Genomic DNA, 20,347 nt, shown 5'->3' with positions numbered 1-20,347 from the left:
ACTAGAATAGCAACATAAATTAATAAACAACAAAATATTCTACAATTGAAAAATAAAAATTAAAAATTTTTCACCCTATTGTTCCTATGGGACCTATATGATATAGACGTCCGATCGGTACGCGATTTTACCCTGACCAAGGTAAGCATAAAGTAATACGATATGGAAAGTTTCATGGGAATAGCTTATATTCTGCGCGAAATATCCTTAAAAACGTCAAATTTTGACCGATTTCACCCTATTGTTCCTATGGGAGCTATAAGATATAGACGTCCGATCGGCATGTGCTTTTACCCTGATGAAGGTATGCGTAAGAGAATAAGATTAATATCAAAAGCTCTTACACAGAGCGAAATATACTCATTTTGTAAAAGCTATATCCGATTGTACCTATGGGAGCTATAGGATATAGACGTCCGACCAGGTCGGCTTTCAAACTTGATCTGCGTACACATGTTTTAGGACAACTGTGAAAGTTTTAAGCTATTGAAACAGACGGACATGGCTATATCGACTCCCCTATTGATCCTGATCAAGAATATATATACTTTATGGGGTCGGAAACGTCTCCTTCACTGCGTTACAAACTTCTGACCAAAATTATAATACCCTCTGCAAGGGTATAAAAATTGGTCTCAAGGCTTACCTTTTTTTTGCTGTAAACTAGTGTTATGTGTAATTTTGTAATCTCATAATTTTAAAAACAATTGAGCGGCAAATTTTTTTCTTTCAAAAATAACACCAGTTTACAAAAAAAAATCGATGAAATATACCATGAATGAAACCTTTGTTTTCCGGTAAGGTACGTCTTCCTGATTAAGAAAATGACACTTAAAATTTTTTTTATGGATAAATTTTTTTTTAAAGTGTTAAAATACGTTTTTGACCCTTTTTTAATTTCTAACTTGAGTTGTGGTTAACCGATTTCAACCATAATTCACTCATTTTACAGGTAATAGAATGCCCTCCAACTTTATTATACATTGCATTGAGTTCAATTCATTAGTTTGGAAGCTACATTTCGTCAAAGTTGAAAAAGTTAGAAAAAATTCAAAAATGCTGGCATAAATGGCTTCGTTAAAAATACACGCCTAAAAACCGAAATTATTTGTATGACTTATTCTTAAAGATACATCTTTCAGTCAACTAACAAGACCATCAACAAAAAATCAATCAATAGCTCGATTTTATATCAAGTTTTTACGTTGGGAAAAACGGATATTACAGCCCTGTTAGAGCCCTGTTAGGTCAGTTAACAGCTGTAAACGGCCAAAAAAACACCGTTGTCGCAAGCTTCAAAAATGCATATCAAAATAATTTGCTGGTGCTTTTTTTTGTCAAAGCACCTTCTACCAGTAGAAGTTATAAAAATAATTTCGGTTTTTAGGCGTGTATTTTTAACGAAGCCATTTATGACAGCATTTTTGCATTTTTTCTAACTTTTTCAACTTTGACGAAATGTAGCTTCTAAACTAATGAATGGAACTCAATGCAATGTATAAGAAAGTTGGAGGGCATTCTATTACCTGTAAAATGAGTCACTTATGGTTGAAATCGGTTAACCACAACTCAAGTTAGAAATTAAAAAAATGTCAAAATCGTTTTTTACACTTTAAAAAAAATTTTATCCATAAAAAAAATTTTAAGTGTCATTTTCTTAATCAGGAAGACGTACCTTACCGGAAAACAAAGGTTTCATTCATGGTATATTTCATCGATTTTTTTTTGTAAACTGGTGTAATTTACGAATAAATAACGGCAAATTGTCGATATAAAAAAATTTGCATTTTCAAAAGTTGCTTTATGCACATGGTACTTTAACAATAAAAATAGTCGTCCGTGTATTTGTTTTTGCTTTGCGTACTATTAAATAGTTAAACTACTATTGAAATAGTTACGCTTACGCGAAGTGTGTATTTTGTTTTTTACCTTGAAACTATTTTTAATAGTGGTTTAACTATGAACAATAGTTACCCTTACATAACTTCTTTAATATAAAAGTATGCAACAGTAATTTTAAAAGTCTTCTGCGATGCCTTATATATAATTCCCAACTGGGTCTAGCCCTTCATGAACCAAGCCCATGTCAGATTTTGAGTCATTAAGACTTTACTTTAAAACTTGTTTTCTGTCTTAAGTCTGGAAGACAAGTGCAACCCCCACCTTTATAAGGTGTAGGATGAAGTTACTTTTGGAAAAGGTTATTACTTTGCTGCACTGAAATAACTATAAATAATTGTATATTTACTATAAAAATAGTAAGGTAACTACAATTTATGGTTTATTTCATTTTTATTTAAATGTCTATTTGGTAAGAAAAGTGGTCAAATACCCCTTAGTGAACCGGGTTGCAAAAAGGGCTCAGCCTGACATTAAAATTAGGTGAAAATGTAAGTCGTTTAGAAAACCTCTTAGATTTACTTGTAATCGCCGGTAGTTGGAAACAGGGTGCAAGCTATAGCTTTGCAGCATGCTCCATCACCCTCGCACTTCCTTTAGCTTAGTGTCATAGTCGAGGCGCCCGACCACATAGGTCTCTCTTGTTCTTGTTGCAAACCCACCCTAACAGAAATTCATATATGTACATATGTACATATGTATGTAATTCAACAGGTTAATAGGCGAGGTTTAATTAAATATATTCACATGTAAGTTACTCAAAATCGTTTTTGATAAAATGTAAGTGGTGGTGTCACAGAAACTTCTTCCACCCAAAAGCGGTTGGTTTAATATAAAAAGATTTCTATGACACCTCAAAATAACATGTTCGAAAACTTTGTTATTTTTACGCTTTTGCCTACATACACTCATATATCATATATATATACGTTTTATTTATGCATACATTTGAATGTTTTGTTTACGCATTCGCATATCTGCAGTTCCAAAATTCATAACTCAAAAACTGCTAACGCAATGCAAAAGTAACAAAATGGCGGTCATATACTTATGAAATGGTCATGATTTTCTGAAGTTTTCTTCATATTAATAGAGTATATAGGGTATATACACATACGACCCATATATGTTGGCAATTTAATGATATAAAACGCTTTAACAGTCCTGAATAAAATTACCTTTGGTCGTCGATAATTTCCTATATGGTTTTTAGCTATAATATATTCCGTTCAATTTAAAACGCCTACGATAACGCATTATAGCCATCGAAATAGTTTTACGCCTTAATAATAACACGCAAATACATCTCGTTTCAATTTATTTTTTATCGATTGCTTTCTTGTAAAAGTCGTTGCAACGTTTCGCGCATGATTCCTAACATTTGGTAAAGTTATTCTCAACACAGTTAGTCAAACACTGATAATGACAGATTAATAAATTCTTGGCAAGCACTTAAAATATATATACTATTTTTATTTAAAATATTTACTATTTTGTATTCACAAGAGAGAGAGCTTTTCCCTTATATTAGAGAATCTTTTAAGATAGCTTAAAGGACGCCATATTAACACAAAAATAGCTTTAAGAACACTGCAAAAAGCTTTTGAGTCGCTGGTTTTCGTCTAAGATTAAAAATCTTAAAGCTCTTTTCCGTTCTAGACGTGTCGCTTTTAAATCCATTTACTGTTAGATGCGCCCAAAGTCCTTGTCTTTACGCTTAGACAATAAAACAATAAAAACATCAGATACAGATTTTAAAAGATACATTCTTTATCTTTCAAACCCCATACCCCAACAAACTTTTAAAAACACAGGGCGGCAACACTACTACTATTTTGACCGCAGCTGTACGCTTTTATGTTTTCGGACTATGTTTTCTAAAACTTGTTTCTCCCTTAATAAAAATCCTAAAATTATTCAAAGTATGGGGTTTGAAAGATAAAAAGTGTATCTTTTAAAAAACTTTAACATCAAATCAAATAATGTATCCGTTTGCCTCTGAGAACTCCGGAAAGTTGGCCAATTTCAGCATTTTTCGAACTTTGAGGTCCTTTTGCTAAGAATCCTTGCGTCGGGGAACTTTTTGGAAAACGCAGTTTAACTTGGGAATTCGTAACAAATCCAAAAAAAAATATATTTTTTTCAAATTTTTTTTATTGTTTTTAGCTATCAAAAAATACTTAAACGTACAAATTTCAGACAGTGGCCAATTTCATTACAAACATTTCTGTAAAAGCAGCATGATGATCGAGGCATTACTTTTTGAGTTACTCGATCCGCAGCTGAGGAAAACGTGGTTTCGAGAAAAAGGCATTTAAAGTAATGGAATATATCTACTGCACAAGGAAGGTGGGTGCCGCCATTCTGGCATAAGTTCCAAAATAGGTAGAATTTCTTCGTGAAACTTTCATGACACATTTTTAGAGAATTATTCTACCAATTTAAAGAATAAAATAAAAAATTGAGTTTTTATTTTTTCTATCGGGTGTGTCACAGAAAACCATTCCAACCGAATTTCCCCCGAATAGCAAATCTCGGTTTCACAGACGTCATTTTTGACAGTTTATAAATCCCCCGTATTTTGCCGGACGTTTTGATAAAATTACCCAACTTACAAGTGTTTCCCAAAAATATAACTTTATTTAAGACAACTCTAATGAATACTACGATTTTTATACCTACTTCGGGTTAAATTTAAAAATATGCTTTTTATTAAAACTCTCGAAAAAATTAGCTAAAAAAATCCGACGGCAAACCGTCTACCTGGCAGTGTTACCAATTAGCTAGAACTTTAAAATACAAAATTTGTCCAAAGGGCATAGCAGACTTACCTAGGGAAAACGGCCCCCAGCGATTTTTAAAAATTTTGAATCAGCGATGGTAGATAATTAGAAGGAGAATATGGAAACCAATTTTCAAAGCTATTGGACATTTGGCTGAGGAGTAATCGTCTGCAATCCAAAAATGTATTTAAGCTTATATCTGACCAACGGAAACGCTTAACTGAAAATTAGTGATGAGAAATCAAAGGGATAAGAAATAGGTCCTCGCTAAAGAAGCTTGGAATTTTTAAGACTTTTTAAAAGTGCAGAAAAACGCGATTAAAATTTTCAAAAAAATTTTTGACCACTTTCAAGTTTTTGCAACACCACCAATTTTTTACAGCTCCTGTGTCTTTTAACCATTGAATTAATAAAAAAAAATCATAATTTTATAGGTGGTGCAACAGTGTCAAAGAAAGGAAAAACTAGATTTCAAGTAGTTTTGTGGGACTTTTTCTACAACCCGGCCACCCCAGTTTTTTTTTTTAAGTTTTTGAAGTGCACAGTACCAACTTGATTGCAAAGCCCATTGCTTCCAATATTTATTCTCACACCTATTTTGGCACTATCATCACTCTTTTGCCGTATTTTGGCGTTAGAAAGAAAACACGAAATCAATTTTATCTTTCGAGCAGAAAGCACGATTTGCATAATTCAAAAGCAGAAATATCTGTCTTTTCATGGCCGATTACGAGATAAAAAAATAATGCTTTCAGACCATTGATGACCCAGCGATACCATTTTTTAAGTCCAAAAGTAGGCTTTTAATATGTAATACACAAAATTGTATATGCTTTGGAAAAAAATAATAGGTCAATGAAAAGAATTCATAGCGAATTCCTCAACGGAGATGCCACATTGAATCCAGTGAATTGGGATAGAATGGTATTTTTTAAACTTACCTATTGGCCGAAATCCTACTTTTGGACTTAAAAAATGGTCTGAACATCTATGGACATCTATGGTCTGAAAGCATTATTTTTTTATCTCGTAATCGGCCATGAAAAGACAGATATTTCTGCTTTTGAATTATGCAAATCGTGCTTTCTGCTCGAAAGATAAAATTGATTTCGGTTTTCTTTCTAACGCCAAAATACGGCAAAAGAGTGATGATAGTGCCAAAATAGGTGTGAGAATAAATATTGGAAGCAATGGGCTTTGCAATCAAGTTGGTACTGTGCACTTCAAAAACTTAAAAAAAAAAAACTGGGGTGGCCGGGTTGTAGAAAAAGTCCCACAAAACTACTTGAAATCTAGTTTTTCCTTTCTTTGACACTGTTGCACCACCTATAAAATTATGATTTTTTTTTATTAATTCAATGGTTAAAAGACACAGGAGCTGTAAAAAATTGGTGGTGTTGCCAAAACTTGAAAGTGGTCAAAAATTTTTTTGAAAATTTTAATCGCGTTTTTCTGCACTTTTAAAAAGTCTTAAAAATTCCAAGCTTCTTTAGCGAGGACCTATTTCTTATCCCTTTGATTTCTCATCACTAATTTTCAGTTAAGCGTTTCCGTTGGTCAGATATAAGCTTAAACACATTTTTGGATTGCAGACGATTACTCCTCAGCCAAATGTCCAATAGCTTTGAAAATTGGTTTCCATATTCTCCTTCTAATTATCTACCATCGCTGATTCAAAATTTTTAAAAATCGCTGGGGGCCGTTTTCCCTAGGTAAGTCTGCTATGCCCTTTCGGATTTAGTTATCGAAATGTTTTGTTAACGAATTATTTATTCAAAGGTACTTAGTATTGTAGTTAAAAATGAAACTTATTTCTGGTAAAAATTTTATTGTAAAAGAAGTTGTAGTTACTGAGAAATTAATAAAAACAGGCCGCCTTTGCAAAAAGTTGGCATCACTGTCGTGAAAAAATGTCCTATTTTTGCCAGGTAAAACGCTGGCTGTGAAGAAGAAGAAGACATGTAAGCAAAAATGTACAACATTTTTGTTTATTATTAATTTAAACTAATAAGCGTTGCAAATTTTCGGGGGTAAACATAGGTCACCAGCGCAAGATACCATATTCTTCCGATTCATTCGCGATAATATCGACATTGCTAAAGGATTTACTCAGGGCGGCCGCATTCTTGTGAAAAGACCTGGCCAATGAGTTAAATCTCCATGGTAGTCCATGTAAAACCGTTTGTAAGGACCTCCTCTGCGTCCTAGCCTCTCGCAGTTTATGCCTTCGCAAGTACTCTAGAGCACACGGCATTTTGGTTCGCTTTTAAAATTCTTGTCAACTTAGAAATGAAAATAAATCAACGCAGCCGCGGCAAACCGCTGTTCAGGGCTTCAAATTTTTAATTTTTTTCTTTTATTATGTACAATATGCGCTTTAAACATATATTCTTTTTGTAATTTTGAAAGAAAAACATAAATTAAGTTTAAAACTTATTGGAAAATAGTCCAAATAAGTCAAATAAAATTCGATAATTATTGAATATTCGATATTTAGTGTATGCATCCAGCCCTGGTCGTTTTTCGGTAAATTTTCCGAAAAAAGGAAATCTCTCGAATTTCTGTGACACCAACGGTTTTGGTCGGTTGGTTTCTAAACCAACCGTCCCCAAATCCGTCGACGGTTTCTGTGACACCCCTGTATATGTATCTTCCCCCTTAAATATTAAATAAGTTAATATATTATAATTGCACTAGTTTACAAAATAATATTCTTGGTGTGCTCCCCAGCAATTGATGGCAAATTCTGTTAGTGCTGGACCCCTAGATCACAAAAATAGCACTTATTTTTTTTTCGATGGGACAGTTTTTTTTTTTTAATTTTTTAAAGTTCGAAATGTTAAATTTCGGACTATTTTCGAATTTCTTCTTATATCTCGGCAGATATCCACTCGGTTGGGCCAGTTTTAGTTTTATTTTAAAGTCAATAGATCAGAGCTTAACTTTGCCATACAGATCAATACGATTGGATGAGTAATGGCAGCGCAGAAGCTCGACAAAGATGAAAAATGTGTTTTTTGGTCGTCTGTAAGTCGGCTGTATATATCGTAAAAACTCGAAATAAATCCGTTGAAAAATCATAATGGGTACAAACTTAAAGTTTACATCCTACCGAATAAAACAAGCCGGATATGGCCCAAGTCCATGGAAAACTGGATTTATGGTGGATTTTTAAAGTTCGGATTTTTCCACTTTTTTCGGTTGACAGAGTCCAAATTTAAGATTTATCATAGGCGGCGACATGTAAACAAAAATGAGTGGTGACGGCAGCCGGGTCAATTTGAAAAATGACTTCTACATTTCGATAGGTATAAATATACACAACAAAATTGCATTTATACTTCTCGGAAATCTTTAAAGGTGTGACCGCCAGGCACATTTTAAAATCGTTAGTGGGCGATTTTGGGCGTTAGAGGGGGCGTGGCGCTCGTCTGAAATAAACTTGCGCTGCGTAGGAAGCCCAAGAATATGTGTGGAAAATCTCAACCTTCTAGCTTTTGTAGTTTCTGAGATCTCAGCGTTCATACGGACAGACAGACAGACAGACAGACAGACGGACAGACGGACATGGCTAGATCGACTCGGCTAGTGACCCTGATCAAGAATATATATACTTTATGGGGTCGGAAACGCTTCCTTCTAGCTGTTACATACTTTTGCACGAATACAATATACCCTTTTACTCTACGAGTAACGGGTATAAAAACGACCCCAAAGTGCCCCAGAATTCGATTTGTTTTTTTTTTAATTCTTTCTTTTGCCATTTCTCTGTTATAAATGTTGTTCAAATGGTTTAAAAATGTGATGTTCATAATCTTATGGCATACCCGCAAATAACTGCATTTAAATTTCTTGGAGATTCAGCATCCTTAACCAAGTCCCCAATATTTTCAAATTTGGCTAACCTAATGTGACGTCACGCGTCCCCATATGTTTGTATGTATGTTCTGCTGGCGCATGTATGTATGTGCATATGTATGTCCTGCTGTCGCAATTTAAGTGTGACCGTGCAAGGGGAAAAAAAAAATACCACAGCCAAAAAAAATCGATTATATCGCAAATCTTTTCTTTTGCCCCTTTTTCTTAAGTAAACGTTAAATTTTAAAATATCGGTAGACCTTACAGAAATCCCATTAAGCTCAATTTTTCAAATTCAAATTCAAGATAATACTGATATCCTTTTGCTAAAAGAATATTTCATTTACATTTCCACAACATACTTACATAAGACATTTTGTAACCGATTTTTGTGAACTAAAATTCAAATCTCATTAATAATATTAAAAGAACATTAAATATCCAAACCAATTGATTCTCTTGCTCTTTATTACACGTGCCTCATATTGTTTAAACAAATTCAAATGTTTAAACAATTTGATTCACGGCTTCCCCGCCCATTTGCCTTCCTTATTATTAATATAGTTCTAATTAAAAAAAAATTAATGTGAAAACAAAAATACTGAAACAAAATATCAATGGTAAAATGCAGTAATTAGGAATTGCCTTTCTAGATGTCTTTTCTTAAATTAGTCAAATACATAAAGCAAAACGTTTCCCTTATAATAGTTGTCTACTGTGGATACCTTCCAAAAACCCCCAGGTAGCAGATTCGCCAAGAGTATTTGGTTTGTAATAGTTTAAATAAATAGTTTAAAAATTGCATCTTTAAAAAACAAAAAATATAAATAGAAAATAGAAATAGAAAATGTAGAACGAGGTAGCAAGGCCAATATCAACAGGATTTGTTTTAAGGGACCGATGAAATAAAAATAAGCCTAAAATTATCCTATCTCTGGCATTCATTTTTTTAAATAAGAATTGGGGACATTAATTTTTTTTTAACTGTCGAAGGATAAACATCCCATCACATTTTGAAGCGGTTGTAACATTTCAATGCGAACTTAAATTAAAAATATTCCCTCAAATTTTTTAAATCTTAATCAAAATTATTATATTGGTTGTTGGAGAGCTATGTAAAACTTTTAGCAATTTTTTTTAAGAATACAAGTTTTTTTTTCTAGAGTTAAACGCTAATCGATTTGGAATTGAATTACATACTTAACGCGGCGTGATAATCCATATTTTGGCAGTTTTTTGCTTTGTTTTCGATAAAGTACTGCTTTGAAATTCATATTTTTGCACTCTTAATTCATACAAAAAAATTCATAACTTTATCTGGGTAAGAGCGGGACAGCAATAGTCAAAACTCTCCGAAATTGAAAAAGAGTTTAATATTTTTAACATGTAAATTTAATCAAATTCGTATCCTATCTATTTTTTTCTTAAAGAAATTTTTTTTCAAATAATGTTTCTAGGCTTTAATGGCAATGGATTGGGAATTTTACTACATGCTCAATGCAGTTTGACATTCTATATTTAAATAATATGTTTTGGACAAAATACTAATGTTTTGAATGAAATTAGTGTAAGGATTTGTGTCGAAAAAGGAATCTGTTTGTTTCTGTTTTGTCCATCTGTTAACTTATGCAAACAATCCATAATAATTTTAAAAATATTTAAAAAAGACACATGTTTTTTTAAGTAGTTTTCAAAGGACAAAATATTTTTGTTTTTACGGATATCAAGGGAAAAAGTTCTGATAAAATCTTTTCTAGGTTTATAGAATAAAAATTAGGAATTTTTTAAATTTAAAATAAGTACCAAAGATAAAGCAATGCTTAATTTTCAATTTTAATTTCCGCAGGCGAAGCTGCGGGCTACAGACCCTGCTAGTTATACCCTTGTAGAGGGTATTATAATTTCAGTCAGATGTTTGCAACGCAGTGAAGGAGACGTTTCCGACCACATAAAGTATATATATTCTTGATCAGCACCAATAGCCGAGTCTATCTAGCCATGTCCGTCTGTCCGTCTGTCCGTCTGTCCGTCTGTCCGTTTCTATGCGAACTAGTCTCTCAGTTTTAAAGCTATCGCGATGAAACTTTCCCGAAGGTCTTCTTTCTATTGCAGGTAGTACATATGTCGTAGCGAGCCGGATCGGACCACTATATCTTAAGGCTCCCAAACAAATATAAGAAAATTCATTGTAACTTTGTAGGAAGTAGGCGTTTTGATTCTTGACTACTTAAAAACAAAATTGAAATAAATCGAAACGCTGAATCTGGAATCCCTGGAACTGCACCGAGTGAGTATTCTTTTATCTACAAGGGTATATAAGCTTCGGCTGGCCGAAGGTAGCTTCCTTTCTTGTTTTATATATATTTAAAATCTATTGTATATATTGGCCCAATTTACATGGATATTTTGTAAGTTTTTGTCCCAGGGTGCATTGGTTTCTATCAGGGGTGTCACAGAAACCGTCGACGGATTTGGGGACGGTTGGTTTAGAAAGCAACCGACCAAAACCGTTGGTGCCACAGAAATTCGAGAGATTTACTTTTTTCGGAAAATTTACCGAAAAACGACCAGGGCTGGATGCATACACTAAATATCGAATATTCAATAATAATCGAATTTTATTTGACTTATTTGGACCATTTTTCAATAAGTTTTAAACCTTATTTATGTTTTTCTTACAAAATTACAAAAAGAATATATGTTTAAAGCGCATTTTGTACATAATAAAGGAAAAAAATTAAAAATTTGAATTACCCGCCAGGCTACATATTGCAGCCCTGAACAGCGGTTTGCCGAGGCTGCGTTGGTTTATTTTCATTTCTAAGTTAGCAAGAATTTTAAAAGCGAACCAAAATGCCGTGTGCTCTAGAGTACTTGCGAAGGCATAAACTGCGAGAGGCTAGGACGCAGAGGAGGTCCTTACAAACGGTTTTACATGGACTACCATGGAGATTTAACTCATTGGCCAGGTCCTTTCACAAGAATGCGGCCGCCCTGAGTAAATCCTTTAGCAATGTCGACATTATCGCGAATGAATCGGAAGAATATGGTGTTTTGCGCTGGGAACCTATGTTTACCCCTGAAAATTAGCAAAGCTTATTAGTTTAAATTAATAATAAACAAAAATGTACTTTCCCTGCAGGAAAAATGCGAACTAGTCTGAAAAACAACTAGTAATACAACTAAAATAAAGCATCCGGAATTTGTCTGAATGCATTTGGACTACACAGGGTCTAGAAAATTTGTTCTAGTCGAAAAAATGATTAATACAAAACTAGTAAAAAAGAAACTTGTCTCGGACTAGTACCTTTCTGACAAAAAAAACCTTAAAAATATTTAACTGGTAGAACAATTACATGTTAGGGTCTAGTTAAAAGGTAACTGGAATTTAACTAGTTGCAAATGTAACACATATGATCAAAAAATATAGCCTAGAGTGTAAATGTCTTGAGAAATTTAACACTAAACAAATCAAACACTCGAGGTCCTCGGTTCAATCCCCAGTCTCTGTACATTTTTTTTTGTTTTCTGTTTGCTAGGTGATGCTTTAATTCCATTTAATTATCATTTACTGTACTTGATTACATAATAATTATCAGAAATTCTCTAAGGACCGCGACTATTGATTGGATACTAAATTAGGAGAGCATCAAGTTTGGCATCGTCAAGTACTAGTGAAATTCAATCACTTGTTGGTTTCGAGATTCATTATTAGTTTTTTCGTGAAAATATTTTTTTCAGTGTAGTTTAACAGCTGTAACAGTAAATTGGTTAACAGTAACTAGTGCAAAACTACTAGCAAATGGACTAGTTGTTTCCGACGACAAGCATATGAAAAATGGACCACTTCGTTACAAGGAAATGGACATAACTTGAACTAGTTAACCTTCTTGACCCAACTAGTATTTTAATAGTCCAAAACAGATTCCGTTTCCTGCAGGGTTTTTACTTACATGTCTTCTTCTTCACAGCCAGCTTTTTGCATGGCAAAAAGAGGACATTTTTTCACGACAGTGATTCAAACTTTTTGCAAAGGCGGTCTGTTTTTATTAATTTCTCAATAACTACAACTTCTTTTACCATGAAATTTTAACCAGAACTACAATACTAAGTACCTTTTTAATAAATAATTCGTTAACAAAACATTTCGATAACTAACTCCGAAATTTGGAAAGTTGGCCAATTTTAGCATTTTTCGAACTTTGAGGTCCTATTTTTAACTTGGGAATTCGTAACGAAATATAGCATCCATCGAGGTAAATTTAAAAAGCATTAAGAATGCTGCACAGTGTATTTTGTTTCAGTATTTTTGTTTTCATTAATTTTTCACCTTGATTAGAATAATAATAATAACACTAGTTTACAAAATAAAATCGACCTCACCCTAATCGAAGGCAACCTTAATTTTCCGGTAAAGTACATCTCCCTGATTAAGAAATGGGCACTTATAATTTTTTGTATGGTGTCAATTTTTTTTTAAGAGTAAAAAACGTTTTTGGCCCTTTTTTATTTTTTATCTTGAGTTCTGGTAAACCGACTGAGGTCATCGATGACTCATTTTACAGGTAATATACTGCTCTTTAACTTTTTTATACACAGCATTGAGTTTCAGTCATTATTTTAGAAGCCACACCTCGTCAAAGTCTAAAAAAGCATGTAAAATTCAAGTTTGGAAGGCATAAATCGGGTCATAAAAAATACACGCCTAAAAACCGAAATTAGTTTTATAGTTTATTCTTAAAGATTGATCTTTAACGAAGAAATTGAGCCATTGATCACGACAATCCGTCGGTAAATAGATTTTTGACAGATTTTTAATCGTATGTACCTAGGCTCAGCATTTTGGAGCAGAGGCCGTTAAACGAGATTTTAAATTTTTAGTGTTGGGTAACGTCAGAATTTTGTGCAAGTAGCTATGCATAACGTCAGTTTCTGTGCTATTAGTGCTGTGCAAAGTGAAAAGTATGCGATTGCAGTTACGAGGAAAACATTTAATGATTTGGCAAAAAGCTTGACATGGATTATAAAAGACTGTTTAATTGTTTAAATGATCCTAATGATTTTTGTTTTGTATGCGGTAAATACGTTAAGAAGAAACGTTCAGAAATTCTAGTTTTTAATAATAAAATGCGAGAATGGTACAAAGAATGTTTTTCTCGGAATTTCTCAAAATTCAATTCCAAGTGGACACCAAATGTTGTGTGTGTTTTGTGTCGTGTAAATTTATATAAATGGTCTAAAACCCGATGGTACGCTATTATAAATTTGCACATTCGGCCGCCAATAAAATACAATTTTCATATATGTAGATCTGCTTTTTGGTTCAAAACGCCAATGATTTGGAGAGAGCCCCAAAATCACTCAGTTGATTGCTACTTCTGCTTAAGCAAGTTATGTGGGGTGGGGCGTTCGGCCACCTGGAATTACGCGGAAGTTCAGTCAGTTACCTTTCCTAACGCTTCTAAGTTTTCTGAAAATTTGACCCGTGTTGCTACGGATGAAAGTTCAGAGGAAACATGCGTTTCAAATGATTCCGAAACGTTGCCGGAATTGGAAAAGCTCACACAAGAGACTCTGAACGATTTAATTAGAGATCTTGAGCTAACTAAAGAAAAGTCTGAATTGCTGGCTTCTCGAATGAAGCAGCATGGCTTTTTAAACCAGAATGTTAATTCGTCAATTTACAGAAGTCGCCACGAAAAATTTTCGAAGTACTTTTCAAAACAGGACAGTATTTGTTTTTGTAATGATATTGACGCTTTGTTTAAAGAGCTCAATGGAAACCACATACCAATGGAGTGGAGGTTGTTTATTGACGGCAGCAAGGAGAGTTTAAAGGTTGTCTTATTGCATAAAGGTAATGAGAAACCATCTCTACCTATCGCCCACGCAGTAAACACGAAGGAGTCATATGAGACAATGGTAGCACTGCTGAAATTAATCAAATATGACGAATTTCAGTGGAAGATCTGTGCAGACCTAAAGGTTGTTGGCATGATCTGTGGGATGCAAGGAGGTTATACCGAAAACTGCTGTTTCCTCTGTCTTTGGGACAGCCGAGCAGACTCACAGCACTATGTAAAAAAAAGTGGGAACCTAGAAAACGCGCTGTGATTGGACAAAACAATATTAAATATAACCCAATAGTAAATAAGGAAAATATTATTCTCCCACCGCTTCATATAAAATTGGGCCTAGTAAAAAACTTTATCAAAGCCCTTAACAAAGAAAGCGCCGCATTTACATATTTAATTACCATTTTCCCAGCACTGTCCTACGCTAAAATTAAAAAGGGCGTTTTTGCAGGTCCTGAAATTAAGAAATTATTAAAGGACAATAAGTTCACAACGCTGTTATCTTCTAAGGAAGCGGCAGCGTGGAAGTCTTTTAGGCTGGTGGTTGAAAACTTTCTCGGAAACAACAAAGCGGGAAATTACAAAACTATTGTAAGGAACCTACTTAAAAACTATAAGGCTATGGGTAAGCTATTATAACCTTTTAAAAGTAATGTTTATTATGTCTATGTTTGTTTTGGCAGGAGTGCATATGTCTCTAAAGATTCATTTTCTTGACTCGACCTTGGACTTCTTTCCGGAGAATTTAGGAGCTGTTAGTGATGAGCATGGGGAGCGATTTCATCAGCAAATGAAGGACATAGAGCGCCGATACAATGGCTTTTGGGATGCCGCTATGATGGGCGATTATATTTGGTTTCTTATTCGGGAAACGGACAATAGCTCCTACAAGAAGCAAATAAGAAGCCAAAACTATTTTTAAGGTTTAGTTTTATACTGCGTTAAATTAAATTAAATAAAATTAAATAAAGAAACCGTAACCGCAAAACAAAGAAATAATGAAATCGCATACTTTTCAGCTTGCACAGCACTAATAGCACAGAAACTGACGTTATGCATAACTACTTGCACAAAATTCTGACGTTGCCCAACACTAAAAATTTAAAATCTCGTTTTACACTTAAAAAAAATTGACACCATACAAAAAATTATAAGTGCCCATTTCCTAATCAGGGAGATGTACTTTACCGGAAAATTAAGGTTGCCTTCGATTAGGGTGAGGTCGATTTTATTTTGTAAACTAGTGTAATAAGGAAGGCAGGTGGAAGGGGATGCCGTGAATCAAATTGTTTAAACATTTTGAGGCACTTGTAAGTAAGGGCAATAGAATCAAATGATTTGAATATTTCGTTTTATTTTAATATTTTCAATGCAATTTGTATTTTAAAACAAAAAAATCTGTAAGAAAATGTCTTTGATCTGTTGTGGTTTTTTCTATAAAAACTGGTTGGAAGGATTAAATTCAAACCTTTAATATATTTTTAAGTGCCATTTTAATAACATCCACTAATTTTTATAGCCGATACTATCGGCGAATATATCGGTGGCAAAGCGATTGCTGGAACATTATTAAAAAAGGCGTTTTGCAGTGTTCACTGTACCTCTGCTAAAAATGATCGGATTTCCATTTTGTTTTTACATTTCGCTTAAGAATTGAAAAATATTAAAATTTGGTTAGGGTTTCAAAAATAACATACCAAAATATAGAATCCGCCTTAGAGATGCCTCACAAGTATATCCCGGGCACCTTAAAACTTTATACGCGTTTTTCTCGAAACCACTTTTTTTGAGACGGCCTGACACATAACTCGAACAAATCATAACCGATCAATCTGAAATTTTGACAATATATTCAAAATACCTTTGTCTATCGACACACGCGCTAATTTACTTACTTATATTGCTTACTTTTTTTATCAACAATTTTGTGACCATTTTGCAAAATTTTGCAATATTTATATATATTATATATTTTATACATTTTTACTTGTATTTTTTTTAAGTAAATGAAAACTAGCTATAACAAAAAAACGCCAGAAATGAAACTGTTTTTGAACTTTCATAGGTTGTACCTCCATTAATTGCAACCCGATCACAACGAGTAATAGTTTTTCGGAAAGGTGCGTCTATTGCCTTTTAAATAGTGTAAGGTACAAGTTTAGTGGTTTAAGGGTTTTTGAGATCTGTAAGGTTTTATAAAAGAAGTACCGAAAATCTGGATTTTTGCGAATATCTTCAGAACGGTTCTTTGGGAATTTTTTTTAATTTGTTCAGCGTGATCAGCCACTCAAAACTAATCAAAAAAAATTGGTCTCTGCGTTTATCTCGAAAAAAAATTTAAAGTTGTAAACTAGTGTAATCATTATTTTAGATTTTTATTTTAAAAGGCCTTCTGAGGTTTTTACAAGTTTTAATCAACAATTTAAATGGTTTTTATGCACTTTATAGACATGAACAAATAACAGTTAATTTGCTTTCCAGATTTGTTGAAATGCATATACTTTGTAGACAAGAGTAAAAAGAACGTTATTTTTGACGTTTAAAACAAAATATCACAGTAGTCTTTTAAAAATAAAAATCTCAAATAATGATTATTTACGGTCCCTGATTCTAACTTAATATTTTTTAGACGGACACTTCATCTCGAGTACGCTAAAAATCCTCATAAAGTAAAAAGTCGCCAAAAGTAAAGAAATATTCTCATACAAATTTATACTTATTTTAAAAAATTTTAGAATGAGTTATATTTATTTTTTATTGGGTCGGAAATGTCTTTATAAATGTTTATTATAATTCCATTTAAAATTGTTTACAACAATATATTTTAATTAAAATGTATAACATTTTTCCTATTATTGCGCATGCGTTTGCGCATGTGTAATATAATATTAAAAACGCAACACTCAGCCCGCATTTAGTGCTGAATATTGTATTATGTTTGAGAGATAAAAGCATTAAAATGAGAATTTTCTTGACTTTCCGGTTATTTCTTTGTATTTGTAAGTATATTGTTATAATTTGGAACACAAAAATGTAATAACTTGCTTAGTAATTTTAAGGGAAACTTGCCAAAAAAACGCGGTACCAATGACAGACCGCTATCTATTAAGTGAAGAAAATATAGTGAGTACGGTCCTGAACAGAGGTCCCTATTTTGATACTTCAGCAACCAAAAATGTTACATCGTTGGTTGGAAAAACTGGACATCTGAACTGTCGCATTAAGAATCTTGGAAATAAAACGGTAAGGTAGATTTTTCTACAGAGTAAGTAGTGTGCGTATCAAATACCATGCAACACGTAAAATGTAACAGCAATTTTAAATTGAATTCAAAACTATTCAAAGCTTAATTGATGTGTATTAAGTTAGTAGTGCAACTTTTGATTTTCCACATTTTTATACCCGTTACTCGTAGAGTAAAAGGGTATATCGTATTCGTGCGAAAGTATGTAACAGCTTGAAAGAAGCGTTTCTCACCCCATAAAGTATATATATTCTTGATCAGGGTCACTAGCTGAGTCGATCTAGCCATGTCCGTCTGTACGTCTGTCTCTCTGTCTGTCTGTTTGTCTGTCCGTCCGTATGAACGCTGAGATCTCGGAAACTACAAAAGCTAGAAGGTTGAGATTTCCCACACATATTCTTGGGATTCCTACGCAGTCAAGTTTATTTCAGCCGAGCGCCACGCCCCCTCTAACGCAAACAATCGCCAATAACAATGCAATTTTGTTGCGTATAAATATACCTATCGAAATGTAGAAGACATTTTTCAAATCGGACCATTCATTTAAAAGTTATGCGCAATCGAAATGTTATATATCCATCTCCCTTGCACTCCCTTTAGATGAGTGATAGCGATTAGATAGTCGGACACCAACCCGACATACATGATTAGATTCATGCTTCGCATGTTCGGAAATTTTTATGTAAATCGTGCTTTTCGGCAAAGTAGTTTTGAATATGATTACATCGCTAATTGTATTTCAGTAAGTTGTGGACCGATCTTAATAAAACATACCTTATTTTTTAGGTAATTTTTTCAGCTGGTAAAAATTATTGAATTTTTAAGATTTTTTTTAACATTAAAATCGAAGATAACCTTAAAATTGTTGCCTTTATGTTCCGTGTTTTCTTTATTTTGGGCAGAGTTAACTACTCCATTTCTTCAAAATAGCCTACATTTATAAAGAAGAACATTTCAAAAGGCAATTTGAGAGATCACAAGTCCTTAAAAAGCGATCCCGTACTTGTACAACTTAACAAGAAAGGAAGTTAAATTCGGCCAGCAGAAGTTTATATACCCTTGCAGGTATGCCTACTTAAAATATTGTTTTTACAATGTCAAAAATCAAAACGCCTACTTTCTACAAAGTTACAATGGTTTTTCTATTATTTATTTGATTATTCCTATAGGAGCCATAAGATATAGTGGTCCGATCCGGCTCGCTCCGACATATGTACTACCTGCAATAGAAGGAAGACTTTTGGGAAAGTTTCATCGCGTTAGCTTTAAAACTGAGGGACTAGTTCGCATAGAAACGGACAGACGGACATGGCTAGATGGACTCGGCTATTGATGCTGATCAAGAATATATATACTTCATGTGGTCGGAAACGTCTCCTTCACTGCGATGCAAATATCTGACTGAAATTATAATACCCTCTGCAAGGGTATAAAAACAGAATGGTAACTGCAAACTACCTAAATGCGTTGTTGGGAACTAGATGGCCAGCCAAATTCGTAAATTTTTTGTTTAATGTATCATAACACAACACATTCACTTACGATTGTAACGGGAATAAGCCAAAATTTTGGTATAATTTGCGAACGTTTCTATTATTTTCTCCACAAAAATATCGGGCTATAATAAGAATTAATTTTTTTGGACTTACATTTTTTTTTTAAATCTCTCGCTTGTTGTAAATTAAGGTTCTAGAATACACTTTAAACAAAAATTATAACCAAATTTATATCAGGTTTAATTAGTGAGAAAATGAGAAGAAATCAGGCTCTACCAAATCGTTTCTATTTTTTTTTGCCACCAGTGTATATGTCAAATAGAGAACTAATAAGCATCCCGAGCGAGACGTCCAGTTTGAGAGTGAATTTATCCAAAAGTCAAACATTCTTAGCTGCTAGAATTAAGTGAGCAGCGGGCGAAGTAAATGCAACGTTAGCATATTCACGTACACACATATATGCCCTGAGACGGCTGGCTCAATGTGTTAGCGAGCGACAACCAGCCGGCACCGTGGGAATGCATAGTCAGCATTTTAGCATGACCGTTGTCGACCAAATGTTGAGATTAATAAGTGTGTATAAATATGTGCATATATATGAATATATATATTTAATGAAGTAAATAGGTAAAATAATATATATCAAGTACTTCGCTCGCTACACCTCCCCCGTTAAAAAGTATGACGTATATATTAAAGAAGTCGGTCTAAAGATATCTTATTATTATTTTAGATTTTGAATTACTGATAAAAAATTTAAATAAAATTCAATAAAATGATTTGAAGTTTTATCATTATTAAAATTTATTATATATATATATATATATATATTATATATATATTATATTTTATTATATATATATTTTTTTCAGTTTGATTATTTTAAGTTATTAGCTATAAAAAGGTTTTAATCTGTCTTTGCTTACTACCTGTTGCTTCTTTTTACTGTCTATAATTTTTATATTATTTCTATCGTTAATACTTACGACCTTAAATGGTCCTAGAAAGTTCTTATCTAGATTGTGCCATGTTTCATTTTTAAGTAAGACTTGATCTCTGACTTTAAGATCGAAATTATTTACGTCTTTATCGTATAGGGTTTTTCGCTTTTCTTTTTCCCTTTCCAGCATGGTTCTTGCCCGTTTGTATGCTGATTCGAACCTAAACTTAACTTCTTTAGCATAATCATCTATGTTGTATATGGGATCTATT

At 33.3% G+C, this 20,347-nt stretch overlaps 2 protein-coding genes across 6 annotated transcripts in view; one reads left to right on the top strand and one right to left on the bottom strand.

Annotated features, from left to right (window-relative positions):
- The window catches only part of LOC108070170 (uncharacterized), a 123,886-nt gene extending 120,472 nt beyond the window's left edge, over positions 1–3,414 (bottom strand). For all 3 annotated transcript variants that reach the window (XM_044393677.2, XM_044393679.2, XM_044393676.2), the window contains exon 1: positions 3,078–3,414. The gene's annotated coding sequence lies outside the window, so the exon portion shown is untranslated. The remainder of the gene's footprint in view (positions 1–3,077) is intronic.
- A 13,876-nt stretch (positions 3,415–17,290) lies between these two features.
- The window catches only part of dpr21 (defective proboscis extension response 21), a 303,758-nt gene continuing 300,701 nt past the window's right edge, over positions 17,291–20,347 (top strand). For 2 of the 3 annotated variants that reach the window (XM_044393668.2, XM_070216387.1), the window contains exons 1-2: positions 17,291–17,394; positions 17,445–17,638. In XM_044393668.2, coding sequence (XP_044249603.1) covers positions 17,355–17,394; positions 17,445–17,638 — 234 coding nt within the window. In that variant the 5' untranslated portion in view covers positions 17,291–17,354. The remainder of the gene's footprint in view (positions 17,395–17,444; positions 17,639–20,347) is intronic. The other variant, XM_044393669.2, reaches the window with a different exon arrangement.

Source organism: Drosophila takahashii, chromosome 2L (assembly GCF_030179915.1).
Source record: "Drosophila takahashii strain IR98-3 E-12201 chromosome 2L, DtakHiC1v2, whole genome shotgun sequence".
NCBI classification, from domain to species: Eukaryota; Metazoa; Arthropoda; class Insecta; order Diptera; family Drosophilidae; genus Drosophila; species Drosophila takahashii.
The sequence above is the reverse complement of the archived record's forward strand: the minus strand, read 5'-3'. Positions and strand labels throughout refer to the sequence as shown.